Genomic DNA, 27,324 nt, shown 5'->3' with positions numbered 1-27,324 from the left:
TAAACGAAATTTTAAGGGAGCAGTGGTGCAACTGAGTAACCTTCGAGAAAAATAGGTGGCACGCGTATAAGGGGAGAAAAACTGTTAGGGCGAGAGAAATGGCTTCGCAAGGACTTGCACGCGCTTCTTCGGTCGGAAGTAGCTTCGACCCTGAGAGTTCAGGACACGAAGTCGCGTGGCGTTGACGAATCTTTTTAGTGCCGTCATAATAATGGTCCGTCGTTCTGTCGTCCTTCCTCGATCCACCATCCTACGGACCTAAACCCTACCGAGAAGAATCCGCTACCGTGACTAAACTTGTTGTAATACGCGAATCTCAAGAAGCCAGTGTCGCTACCAATCATTAAATATTAACGCATAAATACATTTGCTTTATTATTACAACAGAAATTAAAATATTGACCATTCTAACGCGCTAATAACAAATTAGCTCTCTACGCTCATTTTCGATTCATTTGTACGCAACATAGCGGTAAATGATGAAAAAATGTATTAAAAATAATGATTAAAATAATTACTTAGTGAAAAATGAAATACGATGATTCCTAATATCGACAGTTTACGTGTAATGCAGAGCAAGTCAGAGCTCTGCGAACTTCCGGACGTGAAAGCTCAGGGACACTGTCGCGTGGCTTTGACGAATCTGTTTAGTGCAGCCATAATGTCGGTCCTTGGCCGTCCTTCTATCGGTAATTTTACAGATTCCATTGAACTGGACCTTTGGAGTCGTTGAAGAAGCTACCGTTCGGACAGTTGTTAGTCTTCATCTTCAATACAATTGAAACAGATTTATCAATATTTAAAAAAATCCCAACCTACTACTATTTAAAAGACAAAATTAAGAAATGGGAAAAATGACACATTTTTATCAATGTCTTTCCAAATTTTTTGCCATACAGTAGTCGAGCGAGTGCATTTGGAGGGAAAGAAGTTTTGACTGTGAAAACCCAGGGACACTGTCGCGTGGCTTTGACGAATCTGTTTACTGCCGCCATAATATTGGTCCTTCGTTTTCCTTACATCAGTAATTTTACAGTATCCTGTCCAACGGACCTTCGGGAAGCTAGAAACAGCCACCGAGAAACCGGCTAACAGTTTTTATTAGTTGCTGCATCCGACGAATCTTTTTCGAGGCAAATCTTGCTATCAGTAAAAATCAGGATTTGCAGCATTTCAACAAATAAATCTGACGAAAGGAATTCGTAGCATTTAAGAATGAATGACGAAATTTCGAAGTACGCGAAAAAAACATGTATTGTGTGAAAGACAGTGAGTTTAAGGTATCGCATGAACGGTAGGAGAGGAGTGAGGTTGAAGGTAAGAAAACGAAGAGTTGCGAGAAACGGCCTTGAGGTCACGCGCCTCGAGAGTGGAGGGAAATGTTTTATGGGGTCCCATAATGGAGGCCGCAATATCCAACGCGTTTCTTCCTGCTCTTGTGCCAGGCATTTCGTCTCTTCTAATCTTTCTATTTCTCACTCACTCCCTCTCTCACATTTTTCTTTAGCTCCATCTGCCTCAAGGCTTGCCTCTCTTCTTCCAGCGGCGCGCGACCACCTAGACTTTCCCGAGTTACTCTCATTGCACCCTGTGACTGCTGCTTCAACATTGGCGGTGTTGCAGCCTTCTACTTCTCCCGACTAAACACCGACGAGTCCCGTAATTGCCACCCAAAGGTACAAGAACGGCCACGGTAAGGGGGATCCCTCCTGGCAAGAAATCCTCGCAAACTTTCATATTTACGAGGCAATTGTTAGACCGTTTACGATGCTACAATTCCTGTTTGCGAGATTACTTATTTTCATTAAAACGACTGTCGACGGGTGGTTACTACCTAAGCTACGTAGCATCTCAAGGTCATCAGGTTCCCCAAAAACTTCCTTCGTGAACCGGAGTCTCGCGCTTTTAATCCTTTCAATCTTTCTTCCTATTTCTCAGCAATAATAATAAAAGGTCAATATCGTGCGATAAAGCACTGCACCATATATGCTCTTTGACTAATCGTTAAGAAATTATGATATAGTTATTTTGATAAAACTTAAGGTTGAGTGTTTTTCTTTTCTCTAATAGTTGTTTGATCAATGTACAGATTTGTGTACCTTTCATTTATTTTTCATTCAATTATTTCGGAATAGTATTGTGAAGACCTCTGTTTAGACGATTCGTCTCATTGAAACATTGGAAAGCACGTTTGGAAGAATTATTAGGTAGAAGGAGGCTGAAGGTTAGGTCCCATAAGCGTGCCAGTTAGAAAAGGCCTCGCATTTTTCCTTCCTTGTAAGCCTAACGAGAGCCAGTGAACTAATACATACTGTGTACATATTGCAACCACGTTTCACCATACGACTTTTGACACCAGGTGATTTACTGTTATATGTTTCGCCAAAAGGGTTTAATGTAGATCTTCGTACACACACACAACTTCATTTACTGCTTTCTATTTAACGATATTTCTGCAAACGGAGGAGAGTATTCTCTACAGTTATATTATTAAACAGAACTCGACGAATGCATTGATTTATATTGCCAACTTTCTACCGTATAACGATAATCTATAATTATTCCTCTATCTTGTAAGTCAATTGAAAAATCATTATACGTTAATGTATTCAAAATAAGTATCTAAGCTCTTCTTATTAGTTATCATCAAAGATATTATATCTTATAAAAAGATTTAAGGTCTATCAAGTAGTGAAAGCTTTAATTACTGGATCTTTTATCGAAGAAAAAGTGTACATTAAAATTTTGTAAAAATCTACGTTTATCTTGAAGAGCAAAGAATAATGTCTAGCATTGACAAAAAATATGATACGGTGGACATAACTACCGTAAAACGTGGGACTGTTACTTTTTTCAGTGGCTCTTTGTTCCGGACGACTCGACGATGTGTTAGTTGTTTAGAGAAGAGAAAACGAGAAGAAGCGAGTTATACGCGTGAAAGAGAAAAAGGGATGGGACGAGAGAAAGGCGAGACCAAACATGTACGTGGTAAACTTCTACGACATCCCCTGGACGATTTGTGATCTGGTTTTCGAATGGGCTATGTTGCTGACGCTGCTGTCGAGTGACACGAAGCAGAGCCGCAAATTCCTGACCACAACCACCCACGCATAAACCTTTTAACGCGAGACGTCAATAACCGCTCGAGCTGCCCCATGATCATCCACGAACGAGAGCTTACTTCAACCTCGCCGATAATATATAATGAGGAAAGAAATATAATACATATTTAGGTTTCTTGCTATTAATTATTTAATACAACTTAACCTAGGAAAGCCTAAAGTCTTTGCAGGTGATTTCGTATTTAATTTGCCGTCGTATCTTGCTTAAATATTTGAACGACAATATCGATAGGTAACGATACGTATTGCAGTATTTATCTATAACGTAGGTATTAGGTGAATATTTCGTAACTTCATTACTGACAGTGAATAAGGAACAAGGAAACGCGACGTTCGGGGTATTATCGGTTTCTGACAAATAGCTGATGGCTATATAGCAGCAGTGAGTGTCGATTACGGATCCTCTATCTAGAAAGTAAACCAACTGCGATGCTCGGTCTTTACTCGGCTTTTCGGTGCTAGCTGTGTGCCAGCGTCGTCTTTTCCAAGAATCAGACTTTCCGCAATAGCCAGTAAGTACACAGGTAGATCAAAGCGCCGAGCAATTCAGCCCGAGTACCCGGCGTGCTTTGCACAGCGATAAGATTCTTTTTCGATACACGCGGCACCGGCTTCTCAAGCGTCCGTCTCGCAGTTTCTCTTCTCCAAACGTTTCACGTTTTATCTCAAATTTTTTCCGATTTTCAAATCCTTAACGATTTTTAGTCATCTTGTGCAGTAGATGGGAAATCGACAGAACCGCCATCAATCGTATAAATTTATATTGGAGAGAGACTATAAATAGAGCTTTACATATAATACCCTTAGTCGAAAAAATTGAAATACCACTACGAATATTTTAATTTTTCCTAAATGGAGTTGTCTTTGAAAGCCGACTAATTAAATGTAATAATGACCGACGCGACAGTATGTTAGAATATTTTAATGGAGGAAAATACTTATGCAATGAATTTTTAATGGATTATCGTAAATGAAGACACGTGCAAACATATTTAGATAGCTGAGTAATTTAGAGGCAAATAACAATTAATCTTTAACAGCCGAAACGCTCCACTACGAAAACACGATACAATCGTAAACTAAATAAATATATTGCATTTATATATCTATAAATAAACCAATTTAGATGTATAAAATTTTCACCTAATTTTACAATGTCTTATGTATCAGTATTAAAAAAAATTTTAGGCCGTTAAACATTAAATGTGCACTGAGAAATGGCAGTAATTTGATTTAAGTAACTCTTTCATTAAATAATTGTAAATAAAAATCTACTTGATATTACTGAAATATAATTAAATAGATTAAGATTAATTTAACTCAACAAAAATAGGTATCGAATGGAAGCATTTACTTATTAAAACCAAGTAAATATTTATTTACGACTAGTCAAATAAAGATTTACTTGAATCAAAGAATTTTTTCTCAGTGTAATGAAGAAACAAAAGATGATCTCTACTATTAACAATACAAATAAGTATAATCTTTATCAATTTACAAACTCGATCAAATTCCAGTAGCCCAATCTGTACGTATACAATTAAAAAAAAAAATCGATTGGCGGAATGGAATAAAAAAGAAGATTTACCGTTCGACCATGGATAAGTTCACGATAATTCCAGTAGTCGAGAGCTGAGCAGTGACCAGCTGATCAACATCGGGAGATAAGGCGGTAGTGATGGATGTCGATGAATCATTTGATAAAGGATAAGCAATTCAATTTAAAGCGGGCGTGGCTGAAATAGCAGCTAGATCTGTTATAAAGTAGACCGGTTATCGTGAATCGATAGTAGAAATAACGGCAGCCCCTAAATATACTATTAGCACAGTTCCCTTTGATATCGTGCTGGAGCAATGATAAATCTGATTCGACCGGAGTCACGCTTTCGACTAACGAAAACAAACAATCTTAATTGGATCCCAGTAAGAAAGAAAGAGCAGTGCCGATTGATTTATAAGGCTGATGCATCGAATAGCTTTTGCTTCAGCTAAACTATATTATTTGCACGGAGAGGAGAAACAATCTAGCGTATTCAATACGAGAATACGACAAAGTAAAAGCTCGTTGTATAAACCTATCGTTAATCCTAAAAGAATGCCCTAAAGTTCATGAATATTTTTATGTATTCAGAAATGACTTTTTCTTTCGAGACATGGCATATAGGAATACAAGGGAAAAGTATCAGGTTGAACAGTAGTCCAATCCTGTGGAGAGGTGGATTTGGCAGATGTCATGTTTTTTCGGGAGATAGCGTGAAAAGTTTCATCGCAGGCATCTGTATACGCGTGCTTTGCGGGCTTTTCGAGGTGGCCACACAAGAATAAAGGTCGAAGGCGAGCGTGGCATATGACACCCTCCGATGCGAGAGAACGGCATCGGTGGGCGTCTGTTCCTTCGTTGAGACTAAGCAGACGATATCGGCTGTAAATGTTTTCAAAGAGGCAAGAGATGCACACTGATAAACGTAAAACCAATACATGCTGCCGAAGAGTTACTCACAATCGCTCCTATCTACACCTTCCGTGTCTATGGCACGAAACTCCTAATATCATTTTAAGCCGCCTTCTCCTCTTATATTTATAATATAAATATTTTTACTTTCATAAGCTATATATATGTATATGTCGCGAAAGTATTGAAAGCACTCATAAAAAAGCTATCAGTGAGATATATCGAAATAATATATGCAAACCAAATGAACACTTTCCCACGATCGTATAAAAATATTTATGGATACTCTCATTACGATTTATTATCTTCAACTTTTAAATTATCAATTATTAATGCACACGATATTTAAATAGAGTCTCTGTTAAACAAATACCTTTGTGGTAATATGTGTGTGAAGAAATGAAAATTGTTTTACTTACTGCAGTCTTTGTGATAAATTATTTTTTTACGAAGTGCATCAATCAGTTTTTGTAAAATTGTTAAATTTGAGAGTCAACTATGTTACGGCGAAATAATATATAAGAGATGTTTCAATATCTCTTAATAAAGAATAAGATTGCGCTGACATTTAACAATGAATTAACGTTGTGAACGTTTACCGACTCTTGGAATGGGTTTTAATCCGGACTTATATTTATGAAATATTAGGCTACAATGAAATTTCAGGTACCCAAAGGATTTATAAAGACGAGACGTACCGTTTCCGCACGGTAGCTGATGGTCTTGAATAGCTATTTTGGAAGGAGTAGCAGTTTGAAGGAAATCAGTTGACCTAAAGTAGGATCGGCCAAGGGGTCAAACTGTTCCCGCCCATTATACTTGCATGCAAGTTAGCAAAATTTTATAATCTTCACCGTGAAGACCTTCCTGAGGAAGATAGTATATCATCCTCGTTGCACCTAAACAGTCTCGTGAATTCAGGCCTTTCTGTGTCGTAAAGCTTAATAACGCCAATAAAGGCCAAGTTGGCTGACCTAATTTTTCTTGCCCAGGTATACTGTACAAAGGGGCAGCTCATCCACGCGAGCTCCTCGAGACATTCATTATTCGTAGCAAAAACCCAGTGTCAAGCTTGCAATAATTACTTGGTCTCGATAGAGAATGATTTCTACATTCGAAAACTAAACAATGAAGAATAATGCAAACAAATGAGTTGTATTTACTTCTGAAAATTATCAATACGACACGCAAAGCTCTGAAATCAGCTAGTCACCAATGATGACTAATATTTCGCATTGAACCGTTCATAATTTGGAAGTCTTTCAGAGCTCTGTTTGCTCAACGTCTCATGCTATGCTTCAATTCGTAAAACCCTATCGACACTCGTTTTTATCAATCATCTAATTGATAAGATATGTATTGTTCAGAAAAAAAAAGAATTACGAAATCCTGAGAAGCATGCAAGTCTGTAATATGGGTACGCGTTAGAAATTAAAATAATATAATGAATAGATGGAAGAAAGTTTGAGATACATATCTTTGATTATTCGATGAGAAAAGAAAAGGAAGGTGAACGAGTGGAGATAAGAATTTTGGTGTAGGGATGAAAAATGTTGGTGTGTATCGAGTGGATGAGGCAACCCTTATTTTGAGTGGAAGAAGGTGAGTCGAGGCGCTAAAGCAATATTTGTAGGTTGGTAGTTGACCTAGAGAGACCCCGGAGAGGTGCTAGGTCGGACGGGTTTTTACTCCGTAATCCACAAACAATGGTTTATGCGTTTATGTTTATTATTTTTACGACTCTGCAGTAGCGGTACGAATTCCCTGCCGTACCAAACGACAATTTTAATACTGGTCCTCGTCGTCTTGTTCCTCGAGACGCGCGTGCTAGCTCCAAACACGGCAAAATGAATTTTATGTCAGCTTCCTTGCTTTCACTCCATTTTCACCGCTTAGTACCGAAAAATATTTTCCCGTTTAGCTTTTAATTGGCCAGAACCAATTTTAAGAAAATGCCCGGTCTAAAAATACCTCTAAAATTTACTACGTGCAAGTCCTATTTAACAGAAGAGTCTTACCCAAAATTCGTTCATTCATTTTTACCTCCGACTCATCTTAACTACCGTTACTCGACAAATTAAGATGTCGATAGATGGATGATCGTAGCCTCGCAAATTTTCCGATGATTTGAGTAATTTTTCGTGTAAAGGAGGTCACGTACACAGCGAGGAAAGAAAGGAATTTTTTTCTTGGAATCGAGGAAGCTTTTGTAGGAGGATTAATATAAAAACCCGACCTAGAGACCCGTAAGCTTTATTATGCATTTAGGTTCCCTTTTTTAGTATATTGTTTTTTTCACTTTCTTTCCCGTTAAGGTCGCCAATAAAAGCATAAAATGTTTTGTGACGCTATCACTTGGCAAGGATTACTAGCGGCAGAGGAGACTCGTGCTCGTCGCGCGAATCTTCATTAATGACTCGCTTCCGGTTGGCCGGTCAAAAGTTAAAAGTCTTGCCTTCAAGGTCCAGAGACACTGTAGAGTAGGGAGAGGTGACTAGAGGATTTCCGGAGTGAGCCTACACAAATTTGATTTTGCACGACGAAGAACGATTTTCACGGAAAGCAGACGTTAAGACAATATCCAATATTTTACGAGTAAACATTCACCAAACGTTTGGACTTTGATCGGGTATTCCCCATTCGAGTGAACCACGCAAAACTTTTCTTCTCAAAAGCCAATAGGACCGACTTTGCCTGCCCAAAAATTGTAATTAAACCTTTTCTTACAGCTCTCTAGAAAAATATAAGTTAAACGCGATAATTAAAATAATTTTTACTTTCAGTTACAATGAAAAAATATAGCTGCACTTTGTATAATAAAAAGGTAATTCGAACTTATTTAATCCTAAAGTTAAGCTTGAAAAATACTAAAATTTCGTATATAACGGATGCTTCAGTTTCCTTTTCAAACCTAGTGGTGGTCAATTGAGAATTCTTGGAAAACAAGGAGCCTCTTTATAGCTTAATGCTAGTGTGGCCCAAATAAATTTGGAGAAGTTGACAAATGGAAAGTTGAGTTTGTTAGCTGTCGTGAAATGTTTCTTTTCGTGATTACGTCGTAATTCGAGAACAGGGATTTTAACAGCTGTACTTGGGTGCTCGGGAAATTATGCGAGCCCTGCGCGGGTCCAAGCCCTTGAAAAGAGTGGAAAGCGTGTAAAAAAAATCCACTTGAAAAACTGCGACGGACCGTATTGTGGTGACAAAAACATACGCTATCACTAAAGAATATTTTTAATAATCTTTTATAGCAATACTGATTAGGTTTATTCAATTGCAAATTCGTACGTGTTGCATCCACGCAATAATAAGTATATATATACTACACAAGATCGTCGCTTGAAACACTCCGAGCACAGAATGAAAAAGACGAGTATCCTCGTAATTATAAGAGATATTCAATGTTTCCATTCGAACGTCTCAAAGTCCCTACTATTTGCATTCAGAAAGGTCGTTTGCGAATATTTGATATCTCTCAAGGTCACGGAGATACACGTCTCTCTCTATCTATGCTCGGAGCATTTATGTGACAAACTTCGTACAAGCGATTCATCGTATTCTATATGAAATTTTGAATGATTTGTAGCATCAAGCATTAAAGTGTACTTTTTCTGCATTTTAGGTACGAGTTTTATTTGAAGAAATGGAGAACGAGAAATATCGAGGAATTTCCAGAAAGAGAGAAGAGTAACTATTAAGAAAGGGCGCTAGAAAATGTTATTCGGTAAGTGTGTGCGAAGTGGCTGGCTTATACTTGGGTTTGGTGCACTCGAATGAGAGTCAAGAGGCAAAAGAGAGCGAGCCGTCCCTCTCGTTTATATCAGCCAGGATAAACTTTTCACGTTGCCGTGAGGATGGTGATTAGTTTGAAAAGTTATTTGACAAACAGGCTGTCATCCCATGGCGCTGGCACCGCGGCACTTCACAAGTGACCCCCGTACTCTAGCAGAGAGCATTTACGGACGAGGCGAAAAAGAATGCAATTACGTCGGTTTGTGAGAGAGGTGAAAAACAGGCGTTCGCACTCAAGCAGGAGTCAAGCTGTCTGACGTTCGCTAAATTTTGTTTCAGACATTCAACGCATTTTTGAAAACTCCTAGCAAATTTTAAGGCAGTTGAAGGATGCCTAGAAAATCTTATTAGGAAAGCTCTCGTAAAAATTTCCACGAAAAATTTAGTTTTTATTTCTAAAAAAATAAGTATGGATTGATAGGAAATAAAATCTAGCGAGTACCATTAATTAATATATCTGTTATCCGTTAATATTTATGGATATATGTACAACTGAGCAAAAGCTGCAATGAAAGCTTTTGATTTTCATGCTGTGTATACGTTATCTTTTGACGGAGGTTTGCGAGAGAAGAAATTGAGAATTTTAATAATGTTTTGATGGGAAGGATAGTTTTAGGTTGCTGGGTGTGTTACCTCGTGCTTGTATCGGTGAGGTTGGTGAAGTGAGCGGAGAGGAGTGAGAAGGGCGGAGAGAGGGAATACGTACAAAGATGTTTCTGAGGGGATGAACAGAACACACAGAGGGATGAACGGGTGGAGGGGGGTGTGTCTGCCTGATGGAGCTCGAAAGTAGATTAACCGCCCCTGCCTGGGGCCCGTGATCTCGTCGCAACCTCATCTCAACGTCCATTATGTTTGTCTTTGTATGCTAAACATTTTGTGGAATTATACGAGAACCATCCAAAGCGTTTTCCATTTCCTTCTTTCGCTTCAACTTTTTATCTTTTAACCCTTCTCCTCTTTATTCCCATTCAAGAGCTATATATCTATAGTACAAACCAGTGACACCAAATAAAATTAACGAGAAACGCTAGTCATCGAAAAGCTCGTATCTAGAAAATGTCTCGACTTCTTTTTTACCCTTTGTGCTAGAGATATAGCATCTAAACAGTCTGTATATAGAAGCGTATTAGTTGTAATATTTCCATATTGTAAATTGTTAAATAACACGAGTATATAAGTTTGGTGCGTTTGCATTATCGAAGAATGTGTGATCGGTCGGTCAAACGTGGACTGTGCAATGTTTGTACCAAGAAATATTATAAGTTATTTGTTGGTACAGTCATGAATCGGTTTATTCTCGTGAATGGCGGCGCGTTTGTTGGTCGGTGTCGTGCTGTCTGCAGCGTTGTAAATCGATAAGCCTACTTTAACCGTGCGTTCTTATCAATAGCGACAGGGACATACCGAAAGAGATATCGTCGGATGTATACTACTTGTCGACCTCTTTCTTCGCCGTTCGAAATACGTGATAAAGAGCAAGTATACCGCTAGAAGCCATATTTATATCGATTAAAATCATCGTCACTCATCTCCACTCTTATTTCCTACAGTAATAATGAAATTGGAGTGTAGAAACTCCCCTGTGAAAATTGCATATCGTTATTATAAATAAATCAACGTCCCATGCGAGTAACTCGAATTAGAATACAGTAAATCTCGCGTAGTAACAGGTTGATGACATTGGATTGGAGCTCGTTGGCGCCTGTAGGATAATTTCGCGTATTCCTAAGTAAATATAGGGAGGAGTGGAAAATTCGCGAGAGTCCCGGGAAGCTGATAAGCAGCGCCTCGGGCGCTGTGGAACTCCGAGGTGAGGAGACGAGAAGCAGCAGGAGCGCGTTGTAGCTACGAATGAAAATAGGGGGAGGGAGGATGAGGGCGCTAGGAAACGAGAGAGAGAGAGAGAGAGAGAGAGAGAAAGATGTATATACTATACATATATAGAAAAGAGAGAGAGAGAGAAGGCGCGGGTGTCTTTAGGAGAGTGGATCACGCGGATGCTGCTGGGACGTCGCGACGCCCCGAGGGGCAACCCGGCACGGAAGCTCCGCCCCTGTGGAAGTCAGCGCCAACCGGCAGTCCAAATCGAAGACAGGAGTCCCAAGGTAGGAGGAGCCACCGTTAAAGCTACGGACAGTACGTGCCAGGCTGCTGCCAGCTAGAGTCCAGACTTTCCGTTACTTTGCCAGTTGCTGCCTCTGTCCGCAGTTAGCTCCGTCGACACACGCGGCTCTTCGCTCTCTCATCAGTTTCCCGTCGACCGACACTCCAAGCGGCCGTCCGTTTCATCGTCTTCCTTTTTTCAACTGACCTTCCCCGACACCCCGTAACCCCCCCCCCCCCGGACTCACCTATAGCGACATCTGTCCCAAACGCGATCGATCCAGCTCACCGACTCTCTTCCCACTCGACCATTTGCCTTACTTCACCCGCAGGCGTGAGCGATGTGGTTCCTTAACCCCAGCAACGTCAGTAGCGTCACCAGCATCAGCAACGCCGTCCAGTGACCAGTTCGTCAATAACAATAATAATAATAGGACTGGTGCTCGCTCGCTCTCTCTCTCTCACTCTCGTTCTTTCTCTCTCTCTCGCTCTCTCCCTTCTAACCCGAAGCGCAGTGCTGTGCTAGCGTTTGTGAAAATCGACGTTGCTTGTGTTATTAAATTTGCGAGGAAACTCGTATGTGTGGGTGGACTGACTCCGGTCATTCGGGGAAAGCAGGAAGTTTCGTTGGGAATTGTCGAGAGGGGGTGACAGTACGCGAGAGTTGGTGCGAAATGGAGAAAAAAATGGAGCCACTGACACCACCACACACGCCACCCTCCGCCGAGAGGGATTTGCGATTTAACCCCTACGGTACGGCTCATTCGGCGCTGTCATCGCGATGGATCAGAAGAAGCCAACAGGGCCAATCCGGGAGGTTTCCGGTTCAACAACAGCAACAAACGCAGCAGCAACAACTGCAATCGCCACCTCAGCACCACGTTCAACTTGCACCACACCACTCGACGTTTTTCGATACTTGGCTGAGGGGTGCTGCGCTTCTGGCTGTCAGGGGTTGTTGCCCCGAGAATCTTCCCCACACCTTCCATCCCAATCCTCCTTTGCATACGGTACTTCCGCTTCCGCCACCAGCCAGTTTTATGGCCAGAAGATTACCAGGTCAGAGGCCCAAAAAGCAATTCATCTGTAAATTCTGCCATCGGCAATTTACGAAAAGCTACAATTTGCTTATTCACGAGAGGACCCACACAGACGAAAGACCTTATTCTTGTGACATTTGTGGTAAAGCCTTCAGGCGGCAGGATCATTTACGAGATCACAGGTAAACATTTTGATAGACGTACGTAAATAATAGATAATGCAATAGGACGGTTGACGAGAATCAAAATTACATTGCCACTGTCCTCGATTGTCATTCGTAATTCGATTGGTAGCACTGTTTTGAGGTATCGTGTACTGCTCATACCTGAACGAAAGATTAGAGTACAAAAGCGCACAATGAAGCAGAGGCGTTGCCAGTGTTAGGAAAATGATCGCGTCTCGGAGGTAAACTGGCTTCTAATTTACCGCATTGTTCGCAGGTATATTCACAGTAAGGAAAAACCCTTCAAGTGCGGCGAGTGTGGCAAAGGATTTTGTCAGAGTAGGACACTGGCAGTCCACAAAGTTCTGCACATGGAGGAGTCGCCACACAAGTGCCCGGTTTGCAGTAAAAGCTTCAACCAACGCAGCAACCTCAAGTCTCACCTCCTGACGCACGCAGAGGTCCCGCAGGACCTCAGGATCGAGGCTACTATGTCCCATGAACAAACGGACCCAACGACCAACATAGTTCAGCAAATAAGCGACGGAATGAACAGTCTTCTACCTCTTCAAAAGCCGACCGCCAAAAAATCCAAACCTGGTTTTACTATAGAGGAGATTATGAGGAGGCGTTAAAGAATCGAAAACTGAGAAAAGGGAAGCTAGTTTCTCGTCACGCTCATCGTTTTCTCTTGCTATGATCGCGCTAAAGACAACTTAATATTTATACCGATCTTACTTGATTAAGCGTGAAACGGCGAGTGTTGAATATACGTTTACGTTGTAAATAGAAAACTTAAGTTATTTCGACTTTTGGGTCATTCCACTTCGAGCATTGTGTTATATGTACCTGTACATTACTAGATAGTTTGATAATTTTATATTAATACGCAGTATATATAAAATACAAGCACAGACACACACACATATAGAAAAAATGTAAATATATTGTAAAAAGGCTTTAAAGCATCGCCTAATCGAACTACAGTTCTGCGAATAAGATAATTATATCGTTTCATACAAATTATGACGTTGTTACACCTGCGAGTTCATTACTCTTAAACATCAGCATTTTACGGTCTATATATCCATAGAGACCGAGAACAATAATACGCACTTGTGTTACGAATCCTGAAAAAAGTCTCATTTTGATTCCGTTGGTTGTTGGGATGTAGCACGATGAGCTTTTTTGGGGAGGTATCGTTAAGTAGCGATTTTTATCGGGGTTAAGTGTGTCGGAGATGGATGTTTCGCGGGATACCGGTGCTCATGGGACCTTTCGATAAGAGTTACGACGATTCCTCTTTTCGGGAGAGGCAGAGGCGTAAAGTAATTGGTTAGCCTGTGAAAGACAAGAATCTTCTCGGCGAGAGGGTCTGCGCATCCGGTTCGCAGCGTGCGCGCGTGTGTATCTAGGCGTTAATCGAATTTCCTCGTGAATCTCTCTGTTTCAACGAAAATTAGGAATTCTCCATCAGATAAGGCAAAAGGGACACCTTAGCCAACCCCGAGAGATGGCTGATGTCTCCAGTGACCTGTAAATCTCTTCCTTTTAGTCTCAACTTCTCTCTCTCTCTTACTCTTTCTCTCTGTTTTTCTTATTTTCATCTCTGTCTTCCTTCCAGAATAGATCTAGTTAGTCCATGGACCACCCACGTCTCTCAACATATAATGCTACGCGTACTTAATGTCCCATTCTTGGGATCCATGGTCGCGTATTTCTATCTCGTTACAAGCGCTGGCGCAGGACGAAAAAAAGTACAATCTTTTGAATAAACTCTCCCTTTTCTTTTGCCTTCACTCCTTCTGTTATTTCCATTTCCCCTTACTTCACAACGAGACTGTAGATCCTGTTTCTGTTACCATTAACTTTAAGATCGATGTGTAAATATAAATATACAAATACATGTAGAATATAATATATATAAATAAGATTAAGATAGTACGTCGCTTTAGCTGTGTGGAGTCAACTTGTAGTCGTCTCTCTGTAGACCCACTCGATGTCAACTATTATAAAAGTGCGAGTGGCGATTGTCCCGCTCGCGGAGCCTTGTAATCCATACCAAAAATCTTTAACGACCCAGAAATAATCCGCGGAATAATTGAAACGGGCATCACCTAGTCGTATATATGTCACTTTATTGTTATCCCACGCTAAATAGACTTTCGTCAAAATCATAATTGCTTTCTCTTTATCACCTTCCTTTCACAAATTACAAATAAGTTTTAACTTGGGTAATACCTTGCTCTGATATAAATAATTTTTCTATATGTTTAGAGTATCAGACTTGGAATTATTTAATTTTACCCAATAACAATTACTTCTCTTAATTAATATCTGTAAACTGATATTATTGATAACGATTACGATAAGCATGCGATAAATATAGAAGCAATCTCAACCGATTCTTATTTGACGGAACGATTGTTATTTTTTTTTCCTAACAAAAGCTGCAAAATTAAATTGTAACTAGAGTTTCCTTATCGAGAATTGTAAAATTAGCTCGAGTAGCGTAAAATCGTTTCGTTGCTTACTAGTGCTTCCAGAAGATAAGCTGGTGATGGCGTGATTTTAAATAACGCTCTTCAGTTTTAGGTGTTATAAGTAGTACGAGAGATACGATAAAAGGTGAAGGATGGACTCGAATAATTCAAGGTGGTCCAGGGCTAAACGTGTTTCTCCTTTCCATACTACTTTGTCCCGGGCTTGGTTCACGAGACTCTCTCGATCGAGTCGTATATTTGCAGGAAGGTTAGATCTGTACACATAGCGGGGAATCGACAAGATCACCAAACTCGCTGGGCACTGATGTTTAACTTTCATTAGTTCTTTCCCCTGTCCTAGACAGTAAAACCGTGATGAAAAACTCGACAAACAACATCAAACCTTGAGTTCCTTCATTGCCCAACAAACGAGCGCCATTTTCGCGTCTGCGTAAAATCGTCGTTGGCTCACCCTCTCTTGTAATTCTATTTTTTTTTTGTACTCGGCTTGTGTGAAAATAATCGACGGCCTATATGAATTTTATTCCTCAAAATATTCTTCCCAAGCAAAAGAGATTACAAAGTTATTAATCGGAGAAAAAACTTGACATTTCCTTGAATTAACCAAAAGATCGCACATTGCATTAGACTTTTGACAAATGTTAGAGAGTGAGAGAGATGAGGTTGCAGTTGAGAAATTCGTGCACTGATTTCCATCGTAGGAAGAAAGAGAATTGGCTCGGGTACAATTGTTGGTACGAGAGATGCTCCTATCGACTCTTTTATTGCGACAGGTTTTACGGTCGCATTCTCGATCATTTTGCGCAATTTGGAGATCAAGAATTTATTGCTGTGTAACTATCGCGAAATGCGGAAAATAATTATAAGGTTTGAAAATTGTCGATAAGATTGTAGCGAGTGGGAGGATACTGGAGAGAGTAAGAGAAGAAGAGTGGAAGAAGAGAGAGAGAGAGAGAGGGATGGAGAAGGGGTAAGGGGTTGTTGCAGGTAGCCAAAAACAAGGAGGAAACGGATGGGAGAGAAGGACGATCGAGTGATGGGACCGAAAGGATGGGAACGGCAGATCCTTCTGTTTTACCGTTTAGCGAATTGCGCGGGATCGATTTAATTACAATAATCGTAACCTTCAAGTTCCAGGTATTTTGCAACGGTCCCGACGACTTGTCTCAGCCGGGATATTCACCTTTCTTCTTCTACCTGCCTCCGCGCGAACACACTTTGTATATAAATGTTTTCGAAGCCCGAAATTTCCCATACACGTTCGAACGCACACAAAGGATACAGGACCATGTTTCGTTTTTTGCACGGATCAGATTTTTAATTTCTCCCGGCTCCAGATCTATCATTTCGTCTATATAGAATTATATTCTCCCGTTTGTTATCAATCATTTTAGTTATAATTAAGGTTCTTGACAAATGCATTTTTTGTGTTCTGCGAAACGAGGGTCGAGAGAATAATTGGTTTCCCTCACCTCGCTTCTATAAACCACGAGTGTGATAGTGCAAAATGAGAGAAAAAATCACTTGTTTAAATAATACTGGTATATACCTACGTGTGATGTATCGTAATAAAGTAAAACGGATTATTTTATGAGGGAAAATGGCTAGATGCGACTCGTTAGTAAATTCAAAATCTTACGTTTGGAATAAAATAGCGCGCGCGTTCGTGGCAGATGGCGAGTAAATAACACCGTCGTATGATTCAAGCGCGTTTAATAGGAAGATCGGGAGATAGGAGAAAGCGATACGTATCAAATCTCGTTCAGGAGTATCTGAGAGAGGATCGCGAAACGGCCAATGGCACGACGAAAATCCGAAGGAATTACGTTGCCTCGTTGATATTCAACGTTTTTATCGAGCAACATCGCACTGATAATTTCTAAATCAAAACCAGGGTCGATAAAATGAAAAGTGTTGCCAATAGTAAAGCGAGAGATGAAATTGAAGGGGGGAAAGTTTTTTGTTTGGAAGGAAAAACAGGTGAGTAATTGGCGCTAATGACTCTCGGTGGCGGTTGATGAGATCTTATAATTCCGGTCAACGGTACGACGGACGGGGAACAGGAATGAAAAGTCATAAAAGTTGCGGAAATTTTACGAGCTCCCACGAAAGAGCGAAGCGACTGGTAGCGAGTCGTTTTGTCATAACTGGTGCGCTTGGATAATGAAAGGATATTAGTCGGAGAATGCGAGGTAGAGCAACGAAAATTGCGGAAGGTAAAGCGGCGAGGATGCCCGGTCCTTCGGGTTATCAGGCGAGGTAAAGATTGCTGAGAGGGGAAAAATTGAAGCAAAAAGTTTCTGGGTATAGTTGGGTCGGGGAGGAGAATTGGGAGAAGTGGCGAGGGGTGGGTTTGAAATTTGTACGGTTTCGAAGTAGCGATTTTATTGCGTTCTCTCGCGGTTGTCGGAGCCAGCGGCGAACTGGAATGTCCATGGGGCCGCTGGTCCCACCCTTGGGCCCCTAAAACGTTAACCACAGATTACACGTGGATTAGATCGTTCGGTTAGGTGAGGCCCCGAGCTGGAGAAAGACTGCCAGAGTCCCCTCGCAAACCGCCCCCCGTCGCTGCCCCGAGAAACTCTACCCTCTTATTAGGGCGTGAACCTTATCTAAGGGGTCACCGGGCTCGGTGACCTCCAGGGTCTCACAGGGACCTCGAATTCCAGGAGTCACCCTGACCTCCACACACACCCCCGACTCACTGCTGCCATGGCGCCACCGTTTTGCCAAAACTACCCTCCTGCTTCTTCTCATTCCTCCATTCCTCCTTCCATTGCTGCATCACCGACAAATTCTGTCCTATGCCATCTAAGTGCTTCTTTTATTTCTTCCACTCATCCTTCACTTTCACCTACATTGCAATTTTCGTGGAGATAAATCTCTTCTACTCCCTCTAATTATAATCCTAAAATTGCGCGAGCAAAGATTGACAGGTGAGCGCATGGACTTTGCCACTTGGAGATTCCAAATTCCTCCAGCGATTCTTTACCTTCAATTACTGTATACAATTGCCAATGACCATTGTCACAGAACCTTGCAAACCCATTATTCAAGAACTTCCTGATGCTCTGGAAATATTAGTAGGTTTCCTGACCCATTAAAACTCCAAGAAGGGTCAAAGCATATTGTTCAACTATCACACCGATTATAATAATCTTATCAGTCAGGGTTTACCTAGATGTTATATCATTCCAAACGCAGGTTTTACAGCCCTACTCAAAATATACTGTATACAGTAGCTTCCTATGTTATTATTCCGTCAAAGACTACTCGATAGATAAATAGGTAGTATTATATATCTAGGTACAATAATCGAATCAAAAACATCCTTCATATATAAACCTATTGCCAGTGAAGAGATCACTCGTGACAGACATGTCAAAACATTTTGACACGCCCGTCATATAAGTGGGTTTTCCGTTCGATCCAGAAAATTAGGCGAATCGCTCTATTTCATGGTCCGATCTTGGGTGCCTTAATTTTTTGATAGTAAGAAGGTGTAATTCCCGAGCAATCTGGTCAAAAGTTGGAAGCAGAGAAAGCCGAGTGTAAATTTTAGTTTCCCACCCACTTCCATGTACGAAGCTGGTGTTTCGGTGTACCATCGTATGTCCAGGAAAGGCGCTGAGGGCCGGAGGCTCTTGCCCTGTGGTTAGGGCGGTGCGCCCATTTTTTTTACGCTCAACGATTAGGTAAACCGTCTGCCCGTCTCTCGCACGATGTGCCCACAGTGTAGAAATACTTCCTAAGCCTGCTATTAGTTAGTAGTATAGTTTAAAGTCGAACCGGTGCGCGGCGAATCTACCAGTTGGACCTACCCTTTTAAACGTTGCTAATTCGCGACTAACTTGCTTGCAGTCGAATCACCTTAGAATTCTACCAAAAAAAAACAAATGAAAAATCAAAGTCATTTTCGCTACAACTCCCACCGTGCTAATTTCTCATTTTTTTCATTAAAAAGTCATAAATCTTAAACTTAATTCTCGTCGAGTAAACTGAAAGATTATTGTGGCTAGTTAGTTCAATCGGTACACGTAACGACCTGGTTTATCGACGGAGTAGTTGACCGACGTAGTTTTAAAGGGACTCTTCGCAATTGCCAATGTCATTCAAACATGCAAACGTAGGCTTCCTCGGTTAACTTGAAATTGCCTAACCTTCCTGACTGACCAATTCGTTTGAGCCCTCAGGAAGGAATTCCTACTGACTCCTTTGCTGTGACTATGCGTTCAAACTTGATCCACCAGCCGCTGCCATCTGGCGCTTCGAGTCGCAACGAGCTCTTTCACGCTTCGGATTTATCATCGCTATTAAGGATATTCTCTTCAGTTAACTCCAAAAAGCTTCGCCGGTAATCCTTCGTCGTTACAGTTTTTAAACCATTAAATTGCACTCTTAAATATTTATTTCATATTGAACAAAATTAATTATATAGTTTTCACTAATGCGATACTAAATCAGTTTTGCTTGTCTAGTTCTCAAATTGTTCTGATTGATTGCTTACGTATTTTATTGAAAGATAATTGCTGTATATCCTGCAGCAGGACTATAGAACCGGTACTCGAACCAGAGAAAATTACATTTTATAGCTGAAGATATACATGCATTAAGCATATATATATCACGCGTTTTTATTAGTATAAAGTATATTTATCATCGGAAACATCTCCAGTCTATTTTTATCTTCGCATTAACGCATTTTTACTATAACCTTACGTTCCACGCTCTTATCACGAATATCAGAATATTTCGCTCGTCTTTAATTATCTTACAAAGTAGCTGATTTGACTTTTGACGCCACCTACTAGCAAGATTTGGAACTAAAATTTATAAAATATAAGTCACGTTTTTTTGCATAAGAAACACATTGCTAATTCTGCTAGTTACGAATGTTACTGAATTTGTTTGCGAGACATTTTCTGTTGGGTTTACCGTACAAAAATATTCACGAGTCCAGTGCATTTTGGAATTGGAGAGGTTCGATAAATGCGTATCTTTCACTGGTCGGAGTTTGGTACCCGCGGATTACTGGCTCATAATTCACCAGTGTTCGAGACAGTGATTGTCAGTTAGGCTGGGTTTATTCGTTTGGCCGCGCTCGGACTGGTAATGGATCATTACCGTCGAGCAATAATCAATTTCGAAGTGCCGGTGTGGCGGTACTCACGGTCCACCGAGGTTTGTTCGAGTGCGTCAGGATGGGAGAAGAGAGAGAGAGAGAGAGATAGCGAATCAGCGAAAGAGAGAAAGATGGGGTGAGCTGGCACGGGTCGCTGCTTCGTAACGGTAATTACACTACAGACCGCGTGTCCCTCGCAACACAATCGAGATTCTCCACGGACAAAGGCACCGCGAAACATTCTTCCCAATCATTCGTAGCTCATCCCTCTCTTCTACATACTATTCTCTTGCGAGATATCAGATTCGCTAAAAAAAACTACTATTTTGAAAGAGACGCGATTTTGAATTACAAAGCAGTGTAGAATAGAACCTTGAGTGAAGTAGTATATTATATTTTGTGTGAAATACGCAAAGCGAGTGGTAAGAAAATTGACTGGGATTGGGCGGAGATAAGAGAATTGGATCAATTGCGTTGTGAGTCAAAGCAACATGGTGTACGAGTAGATTTTAGAGGAGACTAATGAGTCGTGAAAAAAAAATCAGAAAAACGTTCCAAAAGATTCAAATGCAAACTAACATGTGGTAGAAAAATCCGAGTATTATAATAAAACGTTTATTAAAACATATAAATCGGTTGGATTGGGTAGAGATACAAAATTAGACTGATAAGAGAATTGGATCAATGGTATCGCGTGTCAAAGGAATTTGAGGTACGAGGAGGGTATAGAGATTCTCGTTGGAAGGTCGGCTGATGAGTTGTGAAAGAAAAGAAGGATAATTGTCGAGAAGGTTGGGTCGTTACGAGAAGGGAATCGCCGCGCGGTGAGTTGAATGATTCCCCTTCCCACGAGACCGGAATGCCTCGAAGGCACGCGCTTGCTGCCCACAGGGGTTCGCCTCTCGTCCTTCCGTAATCTTTTTTACTTTTTTCCCCTTCCTTTTTCCTACCGCGGAAAGGAACACCGTTTTCTCGCGCCATAATTCATTGCCGACGCCAAGGTATGAAACAACCTGCCGAGCATGCGAACATTCATGCTCGCACCACGGTACACATTCGGTAATGGAAGCTGCTCATTCCGCGATTTAACTCTTTCCCCAACATTCCGCCTCTTACAGATCTTATCAACGCGCGCTACCAATTAGACGTACATATATGCAAAAGCAAGACATTCATTAAGGACACGTATTAACGACCCTCTCGACCCTCCCTACTCTTGCCAAAAAACTTGCAGTAATTTTCGCCAAAGCCATACGAGGGTTCCAGAGGCCCGTGCAATTTTACAAGAGCGTACCGAGCCAAGCCAATTAGCCGATGGTATTCCAATTTATTATCCTGGCACGATGATTCGTGAAAGATCTCAAGTGCGAGGGTTTAGCCAAAGGTCAGAAATGTGGTTCGGGGGGTTGAAGAGAAGAACCCAGGAAAAGAGATGATAGATAACGAGAGAGCAGGGAGTGCAAGAAATTTGGAGTACAGTTTTGGGGTAAGAGAGGTGAATATGAGTGATTCGATAGTGTAGGGAAGAAAAACGAGGGTGATACAATATTGAGGGGGGGAGTAAAGAAAAGGAAGGAGGAGGTGGGGTAGAAGGTGAGGAGGCGGAAGGGTTAGCGAGGCGCGTGGGTCCACGCGCGTTCCCACGGTTTCGAGGCATATCGCACCAGCCCTCTGTGTTCCACCTCACCTCCGTAGCATCCCCTCTTCGAAGGATTCTCTTGGCCAAAGCAGCTCGGCGAATCTCGGATATACATACTTCGAATGGCGCGTTATATCGCTTACACTACTACACCGTGCACGGACGGACTCGTTTCGCTACGCTTAGCGCGCACGCGCGTCTCTCCCCTTCCTCCCTCTCTTAGAAACGTTAACTCAATATACCTACGTACACTTACGACGCGTGTATTCTATACTCCCCCCCCCCCCTCCCTGCCTTTGCAAGTGTACGTAAATACGTGTGCTTGTACCTACGCTGAATCCTCCTGTTACCTGCCCTCCCCCTCCTCCCTCTCATGCTCTACCGGCTCGCTGACCTCTGACCTCCCATTACCAGACGGCCCGTTCCAGCCGACTCCACCCCTCCCCCTCCCCCTTCTAGCCTCTTTCACGAGCGATCACATCCAAACACCCCTTTCGACCCGAGACCATCATCCCCTTTCGGTATATTCCGCATATACTTATCAGTTCTGCCGAAAATTCCACGGACTTTATAATGGCGTTGTTTCGTGGCTCGCGTTAATTTGCAATTCTACATTTGGCGAGGGATATAATGAGATTGCACGATTGTAACGACAGGATGGAAGAGATATGTTTGGAGTGGCGTGAACGTTATTCGCTGCATTTTACATGTCGGTGGCATAAATTTATGTGTTGACCGTGGCGAGGTAGGCTTAATCCAGCACTGTCCGGCGATAGGGCTCGCGCCCTCGGGCTACTTCCACGTCTCCTCTGTCATAATAAGTCTCTCTCCTTCTTTACCCTTGTCTACATTCTTGCCTCGCGTATCTTTGCGTTTTCTCACTGTCTCGTTCCTCTCTCTCTCTCTCTCTCTCTCTTTCTCTACTCCACCCCCCCCCCCCCCTTCCCTCCTGCTCTTTCTTTCTCACTACCTTCGCCAAAGCTACAAAGAAAAGCGCACGCTGATATCGATCCTCGAGTAGATGCTGACGGGCGGTATGCCAGCCATCTCTATAACACACACAGCCAGCTATATCCAGACACCAACCATAGTTCTCGAAGAATCCGATCATTCGACTTTATATGATAAGGCAATCACTATCTAATTTATCGTATCGTTAACCACTTGTTTACAACACGAACGCGCACAGATTTCCCTGCGTGTACCACAATCAATTCTTCATCTTTAACGATCGATCCTTGCGCAGGTTTTAGGTTTCACGAAACGCCATCTCCATCTTAAGGATAGAACCAAATATTTACTCATTTTAATTGGCGTGCTTTCTTTCGGTATATTTATACACGCGCCATTATTTATCACCGTAAAACTGGAAAGGAGTTTTTGGAGTTCCGAGAGATGAAAATATAGGAGGAGCGCACCCCTCCACCCGCAGGTTCCGTGTGAACGAAATTCTTCCGCTTTTTTGGCCAGAACGCATCATTAGGTCCTTCCAGGAGCGAAAGAGGCAAACAGAAGAAAAATCGGGGCAGTTACCGGCGCAATTTGCGACGGCTGGCAAATCCATTAGGAGCGTTTCTCGGAGGTAAGAGGGCGTTAAATGTAGCAACAGCGACCGGCTAAGACTTCGGGAGACCCATCCTCCCCACCTCCCCCCTACCACTGGTAACAACATACAGCACCCTCTCCTAATACTATCACCGTGTTGAAACCAGACAGGAGCATACTCCAGGGAAAAAAACTAATACCACCTCTTACACAGAAGGAATTACCAGAACTCCCCGAACCTTCTCTTGGAGATATTATGTCCATTGTTAAAGATAAAAACCCTAGACAGTTTCGCTTCTCGTCTCATCGACTCGGGAAAATAAAAAAAAAATCACTGGTATTATTTCAATAAAAATATACGGTTCGGGGTAAGGTGTGTAGCAAGGGTGGTTGAAGCAAAAAACTCGTGTCTATCGTCGGGATCCAATAAAATAATTATAGAAACAGGGTTATAATTAGGCATAGCTGGGAAATAATAATACAATATCGTTAGAACGCGAACAGAACACTTAGTAGTATTAATTATAGTGGCAGTGCGAAAAGTTGGAGGGCGGTGGAGTGGGTTTTAGTGGTGGCATTAGGATTTCGCTGCTCGCGCACTCCAAGATAGCTCCATAAAGTCTTGTTTTTCGTCCAGGACGAGCTGGGGGTAGGCCTTGCGGCGCCCGGGGGCCCTCCCACGAGGAGGAGTGACCTCGGTTGTAAGCGAAGCTCTTGGGAATATCTGGCCGAGTCTTCTTCTTTGGCGGCACGACTCCAGCGGACCTCCAAGGACCCCCACGTGGACTTTGATTCTCGCATTACATACTCTCCCCTTCCACCCTCCCTCCCTATCCACCTACCCACCTCCACCACCACCTCCGGAAAGATCTTCCAAAGGCCAGAATCCACCAACCGCTCCCCCAATCTTACACGCTTAACCTTTGCATCTTGTACTTCTCCAACTATCCTATACGTATCGGTGCAAGTCTGATTTATTCTCCAACCTGATCTCGATATGCAGATATCAATTAAACTCCTTCTTTTATTCCCACGAATCCCGATCGATTTGTCTGGAAAATCTGTGTCTGGTGAGAATGACGAGAGGAGCTAAGTGAGCGATTGCCTGTGACTCGTGCTGTGGCTGGCTATTGCATAATTCGTAGCAATACCTACTTAGGATCCAAGAATTTGCACGCGGGCGAGTTCTTTACGATTATTCCTTTACCAGCTTCTTCTTCTTCTTCTTCTTCTTCCTCGACTGGTTAAACGCGAGTGCGTCGTCCATTAGCCGTAGGTTGTAAACAGACTAATTGAGTGGCTGAGTTGGCCTACCCCTGCCGTTCCTACTCCTCCTTCACAGCGCCCGTTCCTCTTCACACGAGTCCACAGGCGCCAGTATAGACGATTATTACGTTTACTGTCCGGGTACTTTGTTCCTTTTATTGAAATCGTTCTATCAGTTTCTCTCAATCATTCACCTGCTCATTTCTACGTCGTCCGATGATATCAACGCTATGCACTGTGTAAATACGATCGATTTTTTTACTTTGAAAAATGCGATTGACTATTCCTTTTGCTTGGGACGTCGAAAGAATTATTTTACTTACAAACTTGATCATGGTTCGTCAAGCGTACTCGCTGCTATCGATCCGTGAGAATAAACCAGGACGCTTGGGCAAGATCAGAATAATGAACCAGAACGAAAACTATTGCCTTTTTCATACAAACTTATATATATATATATACTATTACTACTACCACTACTACTATTACTGGTCTATTTACTCAGAAAGTCACATATAGTTATTGATATTTAATCCCTTTCTCTCATAGAGAAACGAATATTTGAAAGGAAGCTAAGATGGAATATTTAAGAACAAATAAATTATATATCTATATACTATATTTAAGAAACAATTACTTTGAAAGCGAAAAAAATAATACTGAATGTTAACGAGTTCTTCACCTGTAAATTCAGATCGATTCGGCACCGTGGAATGTTCGTTTTGTAAATGGAACACCGATTCGACATACATCGACTACTGTTAATTTTAGTCTATATATGAGAATGTCTAAATGGAAAACGCCCAATGTAGTTAACGACGGTGGGGAATATTAGATTATAACGTGGCGAACAGGCATTTAATTGATTGCATTTATTTAAAGATCAATGTCATGCAGACAATCACGTGGGAAGTGGTACGAGTAAGAAAAGGCTCATTAATTCGTCAAACGTGGAAGTAGCAGTTAATTAACGCGTTAAACCAGCGCCAGATCAGATTATCAGGCCACACCCGCTGCAATTACGTGTACCCACGTGTTTTAGATACTTCTGTAAGTCATATTCGTGTATCTTGCGTATTTTATTCCACCTGATTGGCACAACTTGACTTTGCGCATGCATAATGAACAACTCTATCTCTTTCCTTCTCTACATATATATATATTCCTCCAACCTTAAACGATTCCACCGCGAGTTCTTTGACCATAAAATTTTTAAGTATTCGTCGAGAGGTCAATTGATCGATCAATTACACGCGAAAAAAAAAGAATTTATCGCTGTAGCATCACCCTCTCGAGATTTTCTCACAAGCAAAAGAAAAGTCTGGAATTCCTCACGAATCGATCTCGAACGATCATGGAGAAAAGATGCTTTTCAATTTACGTGGAGGTTTTCACGACTACCTGACTCGACACTCCTGGTGAAAAATGTTATGATAAGATTTCCCGGTAAAGAGTGGCAGGTTTCACCAGTCGTATAATGATTCTGCATGAGACGGTAGAACGGAATGGTTGGAAGGATGAATATTCGCGAGCGAGTAGGAAAAGGTGGAACGTAGAAAGAGAAATGGGAATGGATGAAGAATAAGCGGACAATGGTCCACACTTCTGGGCATTACGGAGTCACACCCCCGTCAGAGTATCGGTGGGTATTATGAAGGACACAGAGTGGCAACAGGTGGTCAAAGCTACCGCTTTGGTTCCCGAGGCTCTCATCCTTTTGTCAACGTGGAACGAAAGAGACCGCGCGCGCGCGAGCGCACGTCCCACGGGATGAAAAAGGCCCCGAGAGAAGAATGAGAGACAAAAGGGTAGCGAGAAACGCCAGAAAAAAGGAGCCAGCGCTCAGTCAGCCTCTCAATATTTAAGCTATAACGACTGACCGACTGAGAGGAGCAATGCCGATCCTCCGGAGATTGAAGAGGGATGGAATAAACTACTGGCAGGGAAAAAATAAAACGATAAGTCCACTCGACCCGCGAGAATGACTCGTATTGTCGATTTTTTCCTTTGTTCCTAGCCGTGACCTCTTTGGTCAGCTCACAATAGGAGAGCTAGAAAGGACCTCGGAATAATATTTAATTAAAATACTTGGGATTTCTAAACTCGTACGTCCCGCTGTATCAAAGGATCGGCAGCTCGGGAGGGGATAATATATTGCTAAGCAATTTTTATCATGCAAATGCGTTTTCATGCTGGCTCTCCCATAATTACCGTGAAGTCTTTTAACGCGATCTAACGCTTCTCCTGGATTCAATTCCACGAGGGCATCGAGTAAAATAGCTCGCTTACAGCTATTGTACCACGATGATCATTCGTTATTCTTCTGGTTCTGGAATAGAAATTGCCACCTTGTCCTCGAAGACAATCCGTACTCTTAGAAACGACAGAATTTTTGATTTGATCATTCTACTCTCACCGATACTGTGATAGTAACGCATCAAAGAAATTCTTGATCGTATATTGACTGTTACCGCCTGTAGAACGACCCAGATCAGAATCGGGCAATCAAGAATGGATTTAGCACACGGGTAAATCATTTCGGCACTGGAATAAACGGCGAGTTGGTTGCGTT

The 27,324-nt window shown here is 41.8% G+C and overlaps 1 protein-coding gene and 1 long non-coding RNA gene across 2 annotated transcripts in view; both read left to right on the top strand.

The window, feature by feature from the left end:
* LOC136777029 (uncharacterized) overlaps window positions 1-9,659 on the top strand; it is a 212,350-nt gene extending 202,691 nt beyond the window's left edge. The window contains exon 3 of the long non-coding RNA XR_010823208.1: window positions 9,197-9,659. This is a non-coding gene — a long non-coding RNA (uncharacterized lncRNA). The remainder of the gene's footprint in view (window positions 1-9,196) is intronic.
* Window positions 9,660-11,383: 1,724 nt separating this feature from the next.
* LOC136777027 (protein odd-skipped-like) lies at window positions 11,384-14,820 on the top strand. Its single transcript, XM_066733041.1, has 2 exons — window positions 11,384-12,694; window positions 12,954-14,820. Exons 1-2 carry the CDS (start codon window positions 12,051-12,053, stop codon window positions 13,309-13,311), a joined length of 1,002 nt encoding a protein of 333 aa, XP_066589138.1. The 5' UTR covers window positions 11,384-12,050; the 3' UTR covers window positions 13,312-14,820.
* Window positions 14,821-27,324: the final 12,504 nt, after the last annotated feature.

Source organism: Prorops nasuta, unplaced genomic scaffold (genome assembly GCF_024137725.1).
Source record: "Prorops nasuta isolate Cenicafe-Biocafe unplaced genomic scaffold, Cenicafe_Pnas_1.2 PNAS00010, whole genome shotgun sequence".
In the NCBI taxonomy this organism is placed as follows: Eukaryota; Metazoa; Arthropoda; class Insecta; order Hymenoptera; family Bethylidae; genus Prorops; species Prorops nasuta.
Note: the sequence above shows the minus strand (reverse complement) of the source record. Positions and strands in the feature narration are given on the sequence as shown.

Bases quoted from the DNA above. Each gene is read 5' to 3' on its own strand.
- LOC136777027 (XM_066733041.1), top strand. From the start codon at position 12,051: ATGTGTGGGTGGACTGACTCCGGTCATTCGGGGAAAGCAGGAAGTTTC. The intron at 12,695-12,953 runs GTAAACATTTTG...CATTGTTCGCAG, and splicing joins GATCATTTACGAGATCACAG to GTATATTCACAGTAAGGAAA.